The sequence below is a fragment of the Trichechus manatus genome, unplaced genomic scaffold (assembly GCF_000243295.1).
Source record: "Trichechus manatus latirostris isolate Lorelei unplaced genomic scaffold, TriManLat1.0 scaffold00010, whole genome shotgun sequence".
NCBI lineage: Eukaryota > Metazoa > Chordata > Mammalia > Sirenia > Trichechidae > Trichechus > Trichechus manatus.
This window is the reverse complement of record NW_004443946.1, coordinates 10,193,763-10,208,294: the sequence shown is the minus strand read 5'-3', so window position 1 is coordinate 10,208,294 and position 14,532 is coordinate 10,193,763. Positions and strand designations below refer to the sequence as shown.

Here is a 14,532-nt window from a genome sequence, read left to right as displayed (position 1 = left end):
ACTACAATGCCAAACCAAAAAATGACAAACCACAAATCTTCCAACATTGGTGACATGTGCGAAGGTGCCCTAGGGCACTGCATTGAACTTGGAGATGTTGTGGGACATTTTAAGTTTGAGGGAAATATCTGTCAAAGTAGTTCAGTTTCAACATGCAGTCATTCTACATTCATTTTGATGCCATCATCTATGAAAAGCTGGGCTGTTAGTGGTTGCTGTGATAAAAGCAAGTACTGTGCAAAAATCAATGTGGAACAGGAAGTAAGGCTGGTAGCATCTAACCTGATTTCAAAGTTTGAGAAGTTATGTAGTACACATCATTGTTTGTGATTGTTAAAAAATAAAAATATTTTTTTCCTTCAGTGTATGTGCTTTTTTTTGTTTTCAAACGGCTACTAAGTTTTTAGGACATAATATACTAAGTTTATGGACCTCAGAGGAGCCCTGGTGGCACAGTGGTTAAGAGTTCAGCTGCTAACCAAAAGGTCGGCAGTTTGAATCCACCAGCTGCTCCTTGGAAACACTATGGGGCAGTTTTACTTTGTCCTATAGGGTCGCTATGAGTTGGAATCGACTCGAAGACAATGGTTTTTTTTTTTTAATGGACCTCAAAAAAAAACAAACCCCAAAACCAAACCTGTTGCTATCAAGTTGATTCCAACTCATAGTGACCCTATAGGACAGAGTAGAACTGCCTCATAGGGTTTCTGAGGTTATAATCTTTATGGAAGCAGATAGCCACATCTTTCTCCCATGGAGCAGCTGGTGGGTTCGAACTGCTGACCTTTCAGCCAGCAGCCGAGAGCTTTAACCAGTGTACCACCAGGGCTCCTCTGTATGGACCTAACTACTTAATAAACAAAACCATTAGATATTTTGGCCTAGGGAGGCCATAAAATAGTACTGAGATACTAAGGGTACCATGAACCAAGAAAGTTTGGGAACTGCAGCTTAGGAGATTTGCAGAATTTAAAAGCCAGCGATATCAGAATTTATCATTATTACTAAGTAGCCTTTTTTTCCCCTACTGCTACCTAGTAATAGTAATGATGATAATTCCCAACACATATTGGGCATTCATTACATGCAAGGTGTTTTTTACATTTATTTTTAACCTCATAACAAACAGGAACTTTTACCACCTTCATTTTGCAAGTGAAGAAAAAACTGGTGTTTAGAATTACTTCCCCAAGGTTACCTAGCCAGTATGGTTCACTGTTTAAAGAATTTACTGTTGCTTTGGACAGCTCTTACGGTGAAGTCTACTAATTCTCCAACGCTCTTCAATGTCTAGTGTTTTGCCAATTTCTAGACAGAATGAATAGCATCTGCTTCCTGGCTTTAAATAACAAATAGTACAGATTTGAAAATTTTACGCCAATAAAGTTTATCACTAAAATGCCTATGGTTTTAGCACATATGATTTTTTTTATTACACCTGAAGTTTTCTACTAAATGAAAGAATGCATGATTCACTAGTCCCCTCCTACCAACTAGGCTGCAATCTGGCAAATTTCATCAGAACATATCAGTTTTATTGGCAATAATAAACTTGTTCAGGAGAGAATGTGTTCAGGAAAAAAAAGCCTCTAAAGAAGCAAAAAGAATTTATCTGTAGTGTAGTGTCACAGTTTAATGGTTGTATTTTACTAGTCCTTTGTGTGTGTAAAACACCGTATCTCATTTAGAAACACCAAAGCAGGATGTTACTCTGCAGCATGAGTTTTGAAATCATGCATGTAGACCCAAATTTGAATCCCAGCTTTCTTCTCTCCTAGCTGTGAGTGTGTTTTCTTGTCTGGAAAAAAAATGGGATTAATATTACCCTCCTTGGGCTGTCAAGTTAAATAATTTATGTAAAGAATCCAGCATAGTACCTAATACATAGGTGTTCTCTTTCCTTTTTAATTAAGAAAATAACACTGCTGTTATTCACATCTGTTGAAACCAAAAAGCTCTTTTCAGTTAGAATGTTTAAAACCATTTCTTATTTCTTCCCCACTTTGGTGGTGGTTCCTACTATATAGGATGACATCAGTATTCACCAGTAGTGCATTTACGTATTAAGTGGCCTGGCTTGCATTTGGGCAAAGCAGGCACTGCTTTGATACCAGCTGCATGAAATCACCTACGGTGATGCTATTAAAGCTATTTAAAAGGATATGTTCACTTTCCCTTTCATTAAACATGGCACCCTGGTGGCACAGTGGTTAAGAGCTCTGCTACTAACCAAAAGGTCAACAGTTTGAATTCACCAGCTGCTCCTTGGAAACCCTATGGGACAGTTCTACCCTGTCCTATAGGGTCAGTAAGAGTCAGAATCGACTCAGCAACAGGTCTGTTTTTTTTGGTTTTTCATTAAACGTCCTTTCCTGGTGCTCCACCTTACTATAAAGGTGTTCTCTACCTGATAACATCTCCACAAAGACACAAAAAAGCTCAACAGTCTTTGCCTCTCAAACATGTATCTTCACTGGTGATCTATGCTGCCAAGATCTCTCTTCTACAGATACTCCTCACTCCCACATCCCTCTTTTTTTCTTCAAGCAACTTCATTTTTCATTACTAATCACCAATCAGGTTATGAGAATGCTAACTTTGTTGTTGTTAGGTGCCGTCACGTCAGTTCCAACTCATAGCGACCCTATAGGGCAGAGCAGAACTGCCCTATGAGGTTTCCAAGGAATGGCTGATGGAATCGAACCGCTGACCTTTGTTAGCAGCCAAACTCTTAACCACTGTGCCACCAGGGCTCCACCTTTCTTTAGAACAGTGAACTATTCAAAACCAGTAAATCTCTGTGATTACTTCTGTGAATTACTTTTGTGGCAGCTCACTGATAAGAAGCTTCTGCCTCAATGGTAAAGAAATAAATGGGTTCTTATAATCGTGTTTTAATATATTCCAGTTACTTATTTCAAAAGAAAATGGACAAGAAGGCAAAATTCAGTTTTTCTGCAATGAACATGTATTGCTTATAATAAATATATAAAACATTTTTTAGATGTGACCTTATCATTCGAACATGCCGATCCAACATAAAAATTGGACAAGAAGACAAAAAGGAACAGTTTTAGATGTGACCTTACCATTCCAACGTGCCGATCAACATTAAAAAGTCGTTTGTTGGAACCTTCTTCATAAAGTTTAGAAAGGACTAACTTTTCTACTCCAAAGACAACGCCATCTTTACACCTGATTCCAATAGCTGTACTGAAATAAACAGAAGAAAATCACTTTAACTCAGAGTACAAGAAACTTCATAATCTTAAGTTTTAAAGAAACACCAAAATAGGTAACATTTGGTTTTTCAAAAGCATTTCAAGTACTCTGAGACAAATACATCTGAAAATAAAAAAGGAGCAACAACCTAAAGTGTGATAAATACAAATAAACATTGTATGACAAGAACAAGTAGCGTATCAACTGACATAAAAAGACAGAAAATATAGTAAGTGAAAAAAGACGGTAACAAAATATGTCCAGTATAGCAGAGTGTTTGGCATAAGATAGACATGTTATAAGAAAATGTTGAATAAATTCATATCCATTAAAACTGGTACATCATATGCATAGAAAGACAGGCTGGCTATGAACTAAAAAGTTAACACTGACTAATATGGGTGGAAGAAATATGTTTAATTCTTTTCCTTTTTACTCATCTGTTTCCTTCAATTTTTCTGCAATGAACATGTATTGCTTGCAATAAGTATGTAAAATATGCTTTGCTACAACTGTTTAAAATAAATAATGAATCTTAACATAACCTCTTAAGTAAAAATGGAGAAACTGTCACCATTTCAAGATGAAAATACATTAATTACTTTATTCTTCTAATACTTTTTAATAAAGGGACTTCTCATCAGAAAAAACCAATGGGGCATACATAATAAGCAATAGTTGACTGTGTAGCTTTTTGGGTAAAATTATATCTACTTTTATATTTTTGATAATAGCACCAATAAACTCTAATCTTGTGATTTTCATTACTTCTTCATCCCCCATGGTTGAGCTTCTACTTGTCATTAATTTTTTTTACTCAAAATTTCTCTTATTACCACTTCTTCTCTCTAAATAATTAGACCAGCGATGGGTCCTTATCATTTCAGGGCTAAGGTGATTACAACATCTTTTCCCTATCTCCAACCCATCTTATTTAACATAACCTGCCTAATTCCTAACCTTGTTTTATTTTGTCATTACCATAATCTAAAAAGCGGTCTTTAATTTGAGGGGACGGTGTCAGTCACTGTTTTTACCCCCCACCCCCCCAAAAAAAATACATGCACAGACACAAGTTTTGCAAAGAATTTAACAGGTACTCTTCCCCTGCACTTTAGGTGTCTTCAATGGCTCCCCTTTCAAGTTTAAACTCTTTTGCCCAGCTTTGAAAAATCGTAAAGAATCTGGCAAAGCCCATCTAGCTTTTTCAACTTCTATTATAAATCATGTACTTTACTGAATTTAACCTCATTGTTGTTCCTATGTTCATTTTTGTCTCTATGTCTTTAGTGAAGTTATCCTAGGTACTAGAATACATTTCCACCTCACTGCTGCATATTTAAATAAATTTCTACAAACTTGCAAACTAACTGGACCTTATGCTCTACAACCTTCATGAAGCCTTTCCAATTTATTCCACCTTCCTTTTCAGAATCTTTTAAAACATACTTTATTTTAAACTAAAAGTTTTCGAAATGTGATCTACGAACTCCTAGAAATCCCTGAGACCCTTTCAAGGGGTCAGTGAGGTCAAAGACATTTTCATAATACTACAAAGACACTATTTGCCTTTTCCACTGTGTGGGCATTTGCACTGCTAGTGCAAAAGCATTGGTGGGTAAAACTGATGGCACTTTAACACAAATCAAGACAGTGGCAACACACTGTACTAGTAAACTACTAGTCATTGTATTGTTCACTGCTATGCTTTTGCCATTAAAAAAAAAAGCCACTTTTAATTAAGAATGTCCTTGACGAAACAGTAATTAATTTTATTAAGTTTTGATGCTTAAGTACTGGTCTTTTTAATATTCTGGTAATGAAACGGAAAGTACTCATAAAGCACTTCTGCTGCACACCAACATGATGGTTGCCTCAAGGAAAAAGCACTGGTATAACTGTTTTGAGTTGTAAGTTTTCTCATAGAACACTGTTTTCACCTTAAAAGAACCTCAGCCAAACTATGGTTATTTACACTTAGGTATACAGCAGACAAGTGAGCCCTGGTGGCACAGTGGTTAAGTGCTCGGCTGCTAATTGAAAGGTCCATAGTTTGAAGCCACCAGTCTGCTTCCTTAAAGATTACAGCCTTGGAAACCTTATAGTGCAGTTTTTATCTGTCCTGTTGGGTCCTTATGAGTCAGAATCAACTTCAACTCAATGGCAACTGGTTTTTCTGGCTTATGTGGCAGACACTTTTTCTAAAATGAACAAACTGACAGTATTTGTTGCCAATGATAAAGAGTTTTCAAGCAAAAATTAGAATGTTAGGTAACTGATATCCATCACTATGAATCTGTCTGCTTCCTAATACTTACATACTTTTCTGATGAGATCAGTAGTGATATTAACAAACGTGATTTATTTTGACAGTTTAAATGAAATGTGTCAACATTTGGAAAAACTATACAACTCAGTGAACCAGTATTTTCTAACTGACCAATTCATGATGTTCCAAAATCATGCATGGGTAAAAGAGCCATTCAAGGAACAACACAGGTGTAGATTTTAATGTAACAGAGTATAAACATTCACTGATATATTTTCAGATTCAAGATTGCAACTAACCTTTAAGAAATTACCAATTGTTCAGTTTGGGTGCACTATCAAAGAACAACATACTGAAAAGGCTATTAAAATATTTTTTTCAATTACATAGCTGTATGAAGCCTGATTTGCTTCATCTGCTTCAACAAAAATAATAGATTGTCTCAGCACCGGGACCCCGGTCCACAGGACGCGCTCTGCTCCCAGCACTGCTTTCTTGATAGTATGAGGTCCCCCAATTCTCTGCTTGCTTCCCTTTCCTTTTATCTCTTGAGAGAGAAAAGGTGGTGCAGGCCACACCCCAGGGAAACTCCCTTTACATTGGATCAGGGATGTGACCTGGCTAAAGGCGGTGTTACAATCCCACCCTAATACTCTTTAACATAAAATTACAATCACAAAATGGAGGCCAACCACACAATTCTGGGAATCAAGGCCTAGCCAAATTGTTACACACATTTTTGGGGGGACACAGTTCAATCCATGACAGGGTTATTACTCAGCAATAAAAATAAATAAAAAGAAGTACTGATCACTCAGCAATATGAATGAATTTCAAAATCATGATACGGAACTAAAGAAGTGAGACATAATACATTCTGTGTGCTTCCTTTTAAATGAAGCTAAAGAATAGGCAAAACTAATTTATGGTGCTAGCAATCAGAGCAGAGGTTGTCTATGGGGAAGAGTTTTTTAAATTTTATTTTGTTGTTGAGAACATACACAGCAAAACATATACCAATTCAACAGTTTCTACATGTACAATTCAGTGACACTGATTACATTCTTCGAGTTGTGTAACCATTTTCACAGTCCTTCTCTGAGTTGTTCCTCCCCCATTAAAATAAACTCACTGCCCCCTAAGTTTCCTATCTAATATTTTGAGTTGCTGCTGTCAATCTGATCCAGTTTAGATAGTTCTTAAAAGAGGATAATGCTCAAGGCAGATGTTTTTTACTACTTAAGCTAAACTATTGTTTGGTTTTAATAAGACTTCAGAGGATATTTTTGGTTTAAGGTTTTAAGATTATCTCAGGGCAGTAGTTTCAGGAGTGCATCCAACGTTCATGACTCCAGGAAGTCTCAAGTCCGTGAGAATTTGAAATTCTGTTCTGTATCTTCCCCCTTTTAATCAGGATTCTTCTACAGAATCTTTGATCGAAATGTTCAGTAATGGTAACCAGGCACCATGCAGTTCTTCTGGTCTTATGACAAAGGAGGCAGTTGTTCATGGAGGCATTTACCAACACATTCCAAATCCTCCTTCTATTCCTGATGCTACTTCTTCCTCTGTTGCTCCAGGAGAATAGAGACCAATTGTTGTGCCTTGGATGGCCACTTGCAAGCTTTTAAGACCCCAGGCACTACGCAACAAACTAGGAGGTAGATTAGAAGCACTAAACGTGTTATTAGGCCAGTTAACTGGGATGTTCCATGAAACCATGACCCTAAACCTCCAAACCAAGAAACCAAATCCCATGAGGTTTTTGGTTGTACATAAGCAGCCTCAGCAGCTGGTTTTGTTTTTTTTTTTTGGTCATTGTAAATACATCACACAACTTTTACCAGTTCAACTTTTTACAGGTATACAGCAATTACAATAATCAGCTGTGCAACCCTACCCTTAATGTGATTTTTCCATCACTGTTTAACTCCCCCTATGCCCCTCCCTGTCACTCCTGGTAACCACTAATAAACTTTGTTCTCTATTAAAAAATAATAATAATAGATTGATCACAGACGCAGATATGAGAATTCAAGTGTTTTCTATTAAGCATTAAGAGATTTTCAAAAATGTAAAACGACGACATTCTTCTTAATTTTTTTTTTATACTCTGGATGCAGTGCAATGGATCACTTGTGTGTGGCCTTTCTCGCCGTAGTCTTGTAACTCCCACCCAAGTGATTGGGTGGGACTGTGCAAATAAGATAATTGTGGCCCACCAAGGGGACTGGTCAGTTTTGCCTTAAAAGAGAGTCAATTCTAGAGCAGAGAGAAGATCCCACCACCACCAAGGAAGAACAACCAGAAGCAGAGACCCTTTGGACCCAGGATCCCTGCACTGAGAAGCTCCCAGAACTAGGAGACAGAGAGAGAGAGCTGTAACCCTGAAGATGGTGAGAAGCACTAGCAGGAGAGACCTGGCAGCAGAGACTCCGCAGCGGGAGGGCTTCCAGGCCCACAGAGCAAGAAAGCTGACTGCCTTTTGGCAGGGGCTGAGGGGCCAGCGAGAGGCGTGCCTGTGAGCACAGCTGGGAAGAGTCTGTCCAGATGGAAGAACTGTACCCTGAGTGTTACTAAACCCGAATTTTAACTGTTACTTCCCTAATTAAACCACATGATCATGAGAACTGTCTGTGACTTCTGTGTGGCCACTACAATGAATTATCGAACCCAGAACAGAAGTAGAGTGCCATGTGGGTGATGGCTGATGTTGGAATTGGTAAAGATGGCGGAGAGAGAAGGCATGTCTGACCTCCGCCTCACAGGAATCAGCCTTGGGCTGCTGATCTTGATTCTCCCTCCCCCTTGTGAAGAGACAGGTCAGACACTACCCTCGTGCCATTTTTACACTGGAAAACTTGTTTTTTATTTAAAACGTTATTTATGTTAACATGTAATTCAGTTTAGTATTATTTTAAATGAATAAATATTTTTCACTTTTTTTTATTATGGTAAATATCGACAGAACCTATAACTCATATAAATAGAAGCTCTTTGATGTCCTTAACTATTTTAAAGAGTAAAGGAGTCCTCAGACCAGAATTTTGTGTACATTTTTGTTCTAAACAATCTAATCCTTTTAGTTATATTGCACAAGCCTTCTTTCATGTCTGACTCCTCAGTGAGATTAAAGGGGAAGATTATAATCTTTCCCTTTTTTTCTTTTTCATATTACCTTTCAGGGGCAAACTTTTATAAAACAGTTATGATCATACTATATGTATTTTTAACAACAGAACTTTTAAGTATTCACTTGCATGTCATTAACTATTTGTTTTGGTACTTCCTTTGCTTCACATGTTGTTGTTACTGTTAGGGGCTGTCCAGTTGGTTCTGACTCATAGCAACCCTATGTACAACAGAACAAAACACTGCCTGGTCCTGTGCTATCCTCACAGTCGTTGCGGTTTGTGCCCACTGTTGCAGCCACTGGGTCAATCCATCTCACTGAGGGGCTTTCTCTTTTTCACTGACCCTCTACTTTACCAAGCATGATGTCCTTCTCCAGGGACATAATACTAGTTGGACCCCGAACTGCGTTCCGTAGGGTTTTCAATGGTTGTGATCTTTCCAGGCTATTCTTCAGAGGTTCCTCTAGGTGGTTCAAACCTCCAACCCTTGGGTAAGCAGCAAAGTGCATTAACTGTTTGCAACACTCAGAGATTCTGTTTAATATAGTAGGTGCTCAAAAATATTTGACTTTTAAATTATCAAGATTAAAATGTTTCTCTGAAAGAATTTATCTCCTTCTGATGTAGGAATACAATCTTAAGTAATTTTATTTAACTAAATGTTTCCTATGAGCTTATATGCCACACTCAAGAAAATGACTTTATAATCTGCTTTTTCTATTTTTCACGTTCTGTGCTCACACAGTACTTTAAAAAATTCCAAATGTTTTCACATATATTTTCTTCTTTCTATGGCAACCCTGGTGAAGTAGGTAGGGTAGATGTCAACATCCCAACCTAACAGATTTAAAAAAACTAAGATTCAGAGGACTTAACAGAGTAACTCTGTATCACATTACTTGTAACTACTAGCTACGGGGAAAATTCACATCTTCTGATCCTCCTCCAGTATTCTAACGTATCAGGTTAAACAGATCCCTGTACAGATGAAGTTTCCTAGTATTTTTATGCAGAAAAAATACATTCATTTTTTAAATTACATTTCTTCAAGTCTGCTTAAGTGTGACTGTTTTAATCATATTTAGACACGCTTTACAGTACACAAATTCCTAAGATACACAGCTCCCTATAGCCTAGCCTCAATTTTCTGGGTTACAGATGGTTTCAAAATACATCTTCAGCTTTTCGTAGTCAAGACTTTTCTTACCAGTTTCCTATACCAATGAGATGGTAACGAATGGAAAGGAGGAAGAGAAAAACTCTTAACTCCCCCAAGTCCTTCTCCAGCTCTTTGTTCTAAAAGCTCATCCTCCTTTATCAGCCAGAACAAATGTTTCAATTTTTCAATATGCGACTCTCTTCTGAATTCTATCAAGCTTTGTATACAATGACAAATACACAAACCTAAAATTCTTAACAGCTTTACTTCCATTACATTGTTGTTAGGTGCCATTGAGTTGATTTTTGACTCCTAGCAATCCCATGTGTCAGAGGAGAAATGCCCCCATAGGGTTTTCTAGGATGTAATCTTTACAGAAGCAGATTACCTCATCCCTTCTCCCAAGGAGCCTCTGGATGGGTTCGAATCGCCAACCTTTCAGTTAACAGCAGAGCACTTAACCCTTTGCACCACCAGGGCTCCTTACTTCCATTATAGTACCAGATATTCATAGTGTGCTAAGTATCAATAGCTCTCACAACACATTTAAACAGAAAATAAACTAGCTTCATTACAAATCCCAAAAGAAAACTTAAAAGGTATTTCTGCTCAAAAATTTTAAAATATTTCATAAGCCATTAGAAATCCATATACCTTCTTTCTACCACCCAGACCATGGCACACTGAATGAACATTTATTCATTCACTACAATTAAGGGTTTGCTACGTGCCAGCTGCTAAACAAAAGGTCGGCAGTTCGAATCCATCAGTTGCTCCTCGGAAACTCTATGGGGCAGTTCTACTCTGTCCTATAGGGTCACTGTGAGTCAGAATGGACTTGATGGCAACGGGTTTTTCGTTTATGTGCCAACACATGCAAAAACAAATAATAGAATACTGAAGCCACTAACAGAAAGTGAAAAAACCTCTGTATTTTATATATGGACTTTTCCAAAATTCTGGAAACATTTCCCTAATCCACCTTTATTCCAAAGGTCTTAATTGTAATGGAAAAACAGAGCCCGAACACCAAAACTCTGTTTGTTTAGTAAGCCTGAAAAAAAATTTTTAAGAGATTTGAATGAGATGTTAAGTAATGGCTGAAAGAAATTGTTTAAAGAAGTTCTTTAATTCATCCCAAACCTACTTTAGATTGAAAAATACAATGATCACGTAAGTCTAAAATTTCTTCAATAAAAGACACATATAAAATTTGTCAATAAAGCTAATAATTTGACAAAGATGTTATGGGGTGCCAAGGAATAATTTTAGTGCATTATCCTAATGAATAAGAGACAAAGTAAAGGAAGGGAGCTCAACATGTAAATCTTAGTAATCCTACACCTTTTAGAGAGTGACAGCAGCAATGGAGAAGAATAAAAAATCCCTGCTGAGACAAACAGGTGACTAACTGTACAGGACATTTAAAATACAAGATGTTCGAGAAATAAAACACAAGATTACAAGGTCACAAACCTAATGGCCAAGGAAAACAACGATGTAAATCAAGAATTTAAAAGAGGAAAATGGACTAGCAAGGATGAGTTTGTCTCAACTACAGTGTATATCTGAGACACAGTAGAGTACCTAAGTGGGCAATTCTGCAATCAACTGGAAATACAGAACTGGGATTCGTGAAAAGGTCTGGCCTAGAAAAAGATCTTAAATGACTAATTGAGGTTATTTTAGGGCATATACCAGTTTATGGCAAAGTAACATAACAAAGCCTAATTACCAAAAATACAGAAAATAAAAGGACACATTTAATCATACTGGTCAAAACATACTTATTTCAAGTAAAACAATGTTTCTTACCTACTATTTTCCACAGCCTTCATAGCATACTCAACTTGAAAAACTCTTCCATCAGGTGAGAATGTAGAGGCTGACAGGTCATACTAGGGGGAAAAGTAACAATAAGCTTATAATAATGTATCTTTTGGCAATAATAACCATACAACTTTCCCCTCCTCTAAATGGCTTAAGATAAGGCATATGTGTTATATCCTAACAAAGACTGTTTTGAAGAGGAAGGGGAAGCATGTCAAAGCAGCAACAACAGCTAAGGGACTGTCTGTCATAAATTTTAGATTTCTGCTAGTTATGTCTTAGGTGAACTCAGAGAACTTTTTCCTCACAGAACACAAAGCTCATATTTAAAAACTAAAAGATTCATAGCTATGTCGCTAACAATATGACATGGACAAATCATTTAACATTCATCAAACATTTAATGAGCATCTATTATATGTTAACCAATTGCTGTGGAGTCGATTCCGACTCATAGCAACCCTATGTATACCCTGGTGGTATAGTGTTTAAGCACCACGGCTGCCAACCGAAAGACTGGCGGTTTAAATCCACCAGGCGCTCCCTGGAAACTCTATAGAGCAGGTCTACTCTGTCCACTGAGTTGGAACGAACTCCAAAGCAATGGGTTTGTTTTTTGGTTTTTATTCTATGTTAGCTACTATAAGGAAATACAAAGATGATTACTCATTCATGAACTCTTTCACTTTCAAATCAGATCAGGCATGAATCTAGGTGATGGAGATACAGCAATAAGCAAGAAAAAATAGTATGATGAAAATAAAATAGGGTGATGTGACAGACTGCAGGACTACCACAGACTGGGTGATTAGGGAAGGCCTTGCTGGGACAGCTACATTTAGGCTGAGTCAAACTTAAATGACAAGAACTAGCCATTTAAAATATGGAGGGTCTTCCTGACATCCAGTACAAAGACATCAAGGTAGAGACAGCCTAGCACAGTCAAGAAACAAAAATAAGGTCACTGTGTCTTGAACACAGTAAGCAGTAGAGAGAATTGTAGCCTATGTCAGAGAGACAGGCAAGGGCCAAATCATGTCGGGTCTTCTAAACTGGATTAGGAAGTTTATATTTTATTATAAATGCAATAGGAAGTCATTGGAGGCGTTTAAGCAGGAAGGTGGTACGTTTTTAAAAACATTACTCTGGTTTTGTGTGGAAAATGAATTGTAAAGAGGGAAGGAAAGTAAAAGCAGAGAGAAGATAGTCCAGAAGTAGTGGTGGTGGCTCTGAGTAGAGAAGAGATGGGAGGTAGAAAGTCTTGAGAGTAGTAAAAAAAAAAAACAAAAAACTTGCAAATGGACTGGCTCTGGAGTAAAAAAGGAATTAAAAGATGAATCTGATTTTTTTTCATTTAAGCAACTAGAATTGGACCATCGAGGAGCTGATGACTGACGGAAATGCAAAATGGCCAGGGGAGGAGAAAACCAAAAGCCATTCTGGACATGTAGAGTTTGAAATGCCTATTAAAGTGGAGAGAAATGTCAAGTAGACAGACAGGTATATATATCTGGAGTTCTTAGGAGAAGTGAAGACAGGAGATAAGTCTTAAACAGTGCTGCTGTCTGAGTCTCAGTTCCCAAATTTGTTAAACGGAGATCATTAACTCTACCATTGTTAATACTAAAATATCCTATACGGTTATATTATCAAGTATTTTTAAAGGTTTTAAAGGGTTTGTAAAATGAAGCACGGTTAATTTAATGTTAGTTACAAAGTCAATTTGCTACAATATGCGCTTATCGATTATCTACTAATCCAAAAATCGTATGACTAACTTTAGAATCTCATAACCAAATGGATTAACCCATTCAAAACATGAGCTGCCTATTATTAAACTCGGAACATCAGTATTTGGGCTTAATGCCGAGTATCACGATCTTGTGAACAAGTAGGAATAGATGAACTGAGAAACCAATTATTCACTGCCTCTAGTGCAAACACCCAATCGGTATTTCGAAACAAAAAATTTATTTTCTGTTTAAGAAGTACGCAAAGGAGTAAGCAAAGAACTGCATATATGCAGTAAATTTAACAAAGGTAAGTAGTAAGCCAATCAAATTAACAATTCAGTCCAAATCCAAAATCCTCAATAGTGTGTTTATTAAAAGTTGGAAGAGTTTTAAGTCCCTAGCTAATCATTTACATGTTTACGGTGTCAATGCCTAAAAGTGCTGTAATTTGTGCAGGAAAAGCCAGACAGAGGAAAAACTGAAAGGACTCGTCAGATTTAGCTTTTCTACCCATTTTTCTTACTAGCTCTGCCTCGATATGGTTTCCAGTGACTCTCATACTGAGCGGTCGATCAGTATACTTGAAGGGAAAATAGAGAAGGTCCCATGAGTCAGCAGTACCCTAGGCGGTATACAGAAAAATATATAGAAAAAGCATGCGTCTCAGATCTTGGAATCCCAAGCCTCAGTGGTTATTAAGAGTCCAATTGTCATCCACACACTATTTCAGGTCCCACAAGTTTCCACTTTCGGTTTTCCTAAGAGGCTAAAGAAAGTGACTCAGCAATCCAAATGTGCCCCCAAATCTCACTGCTGCGCCGCCAAGCCAGCTACACCAGAGCTAAGCTTCAGGAGTCCCCGTCACCTCAGGCGTAGGCCTAGAAAATAGCGGACGAAAGACCGCCGGTCTCCGGCAACTGGAGAGCCGCCCACGCGGCCGAAGGCAGTCTCAGCACACAGTCAGGGCCCCGAGTCAGCCACACCCGCCCATCCGAGTTCCCTTCAACACTAATCCTTTGGCTAGTCTATTACACCGAGAGATAACAAACTCACCCCGGTGCCGATAGAGCTCATCGTGCTAAAACAAACGAGACGCGTAAGGCTTCAAGGCCTAAAGCGCTCCCCCTACACTGCAGCACTGCACGAGCTAGTAACAGGCTCTCTCATTGGCTGCACTTTCAACCA

At 37.8% G+C, this 14,532-nt stretch overlaps 1 protein-coding gene across 1 annotated transcript in view; it reads right to left on the bottom strand.

The window, feature by feature from the left end:
- PSMA3 (proteasome 20S subunit alpha 3) overlaps positions 1-14,532 on the bottom strand; it is a 26,895-nt gene extending 12,363 nt beyond the window's left edge. Inside the window, exons 1-3 of the mRNA XM_004370899.2 lie at positions 14,401-14,532; positions 11,600-11,682; positions 3,090-3,213 (exon numbers count right to left, since the gene is read on the bottom strand). Coding sequence (XP_004370956.1) covers positions 3,090-3,213; positions 11,600-11,682; positions 14,401-14,421 — 228 coding nt within the window. The 5' untranslated portion in view covers positions 14,422-14,532. The remainder of the gene's footprint in view (positions 1-3,089; positions 3,214-11,599; positions 11,683-14,400) is intronic.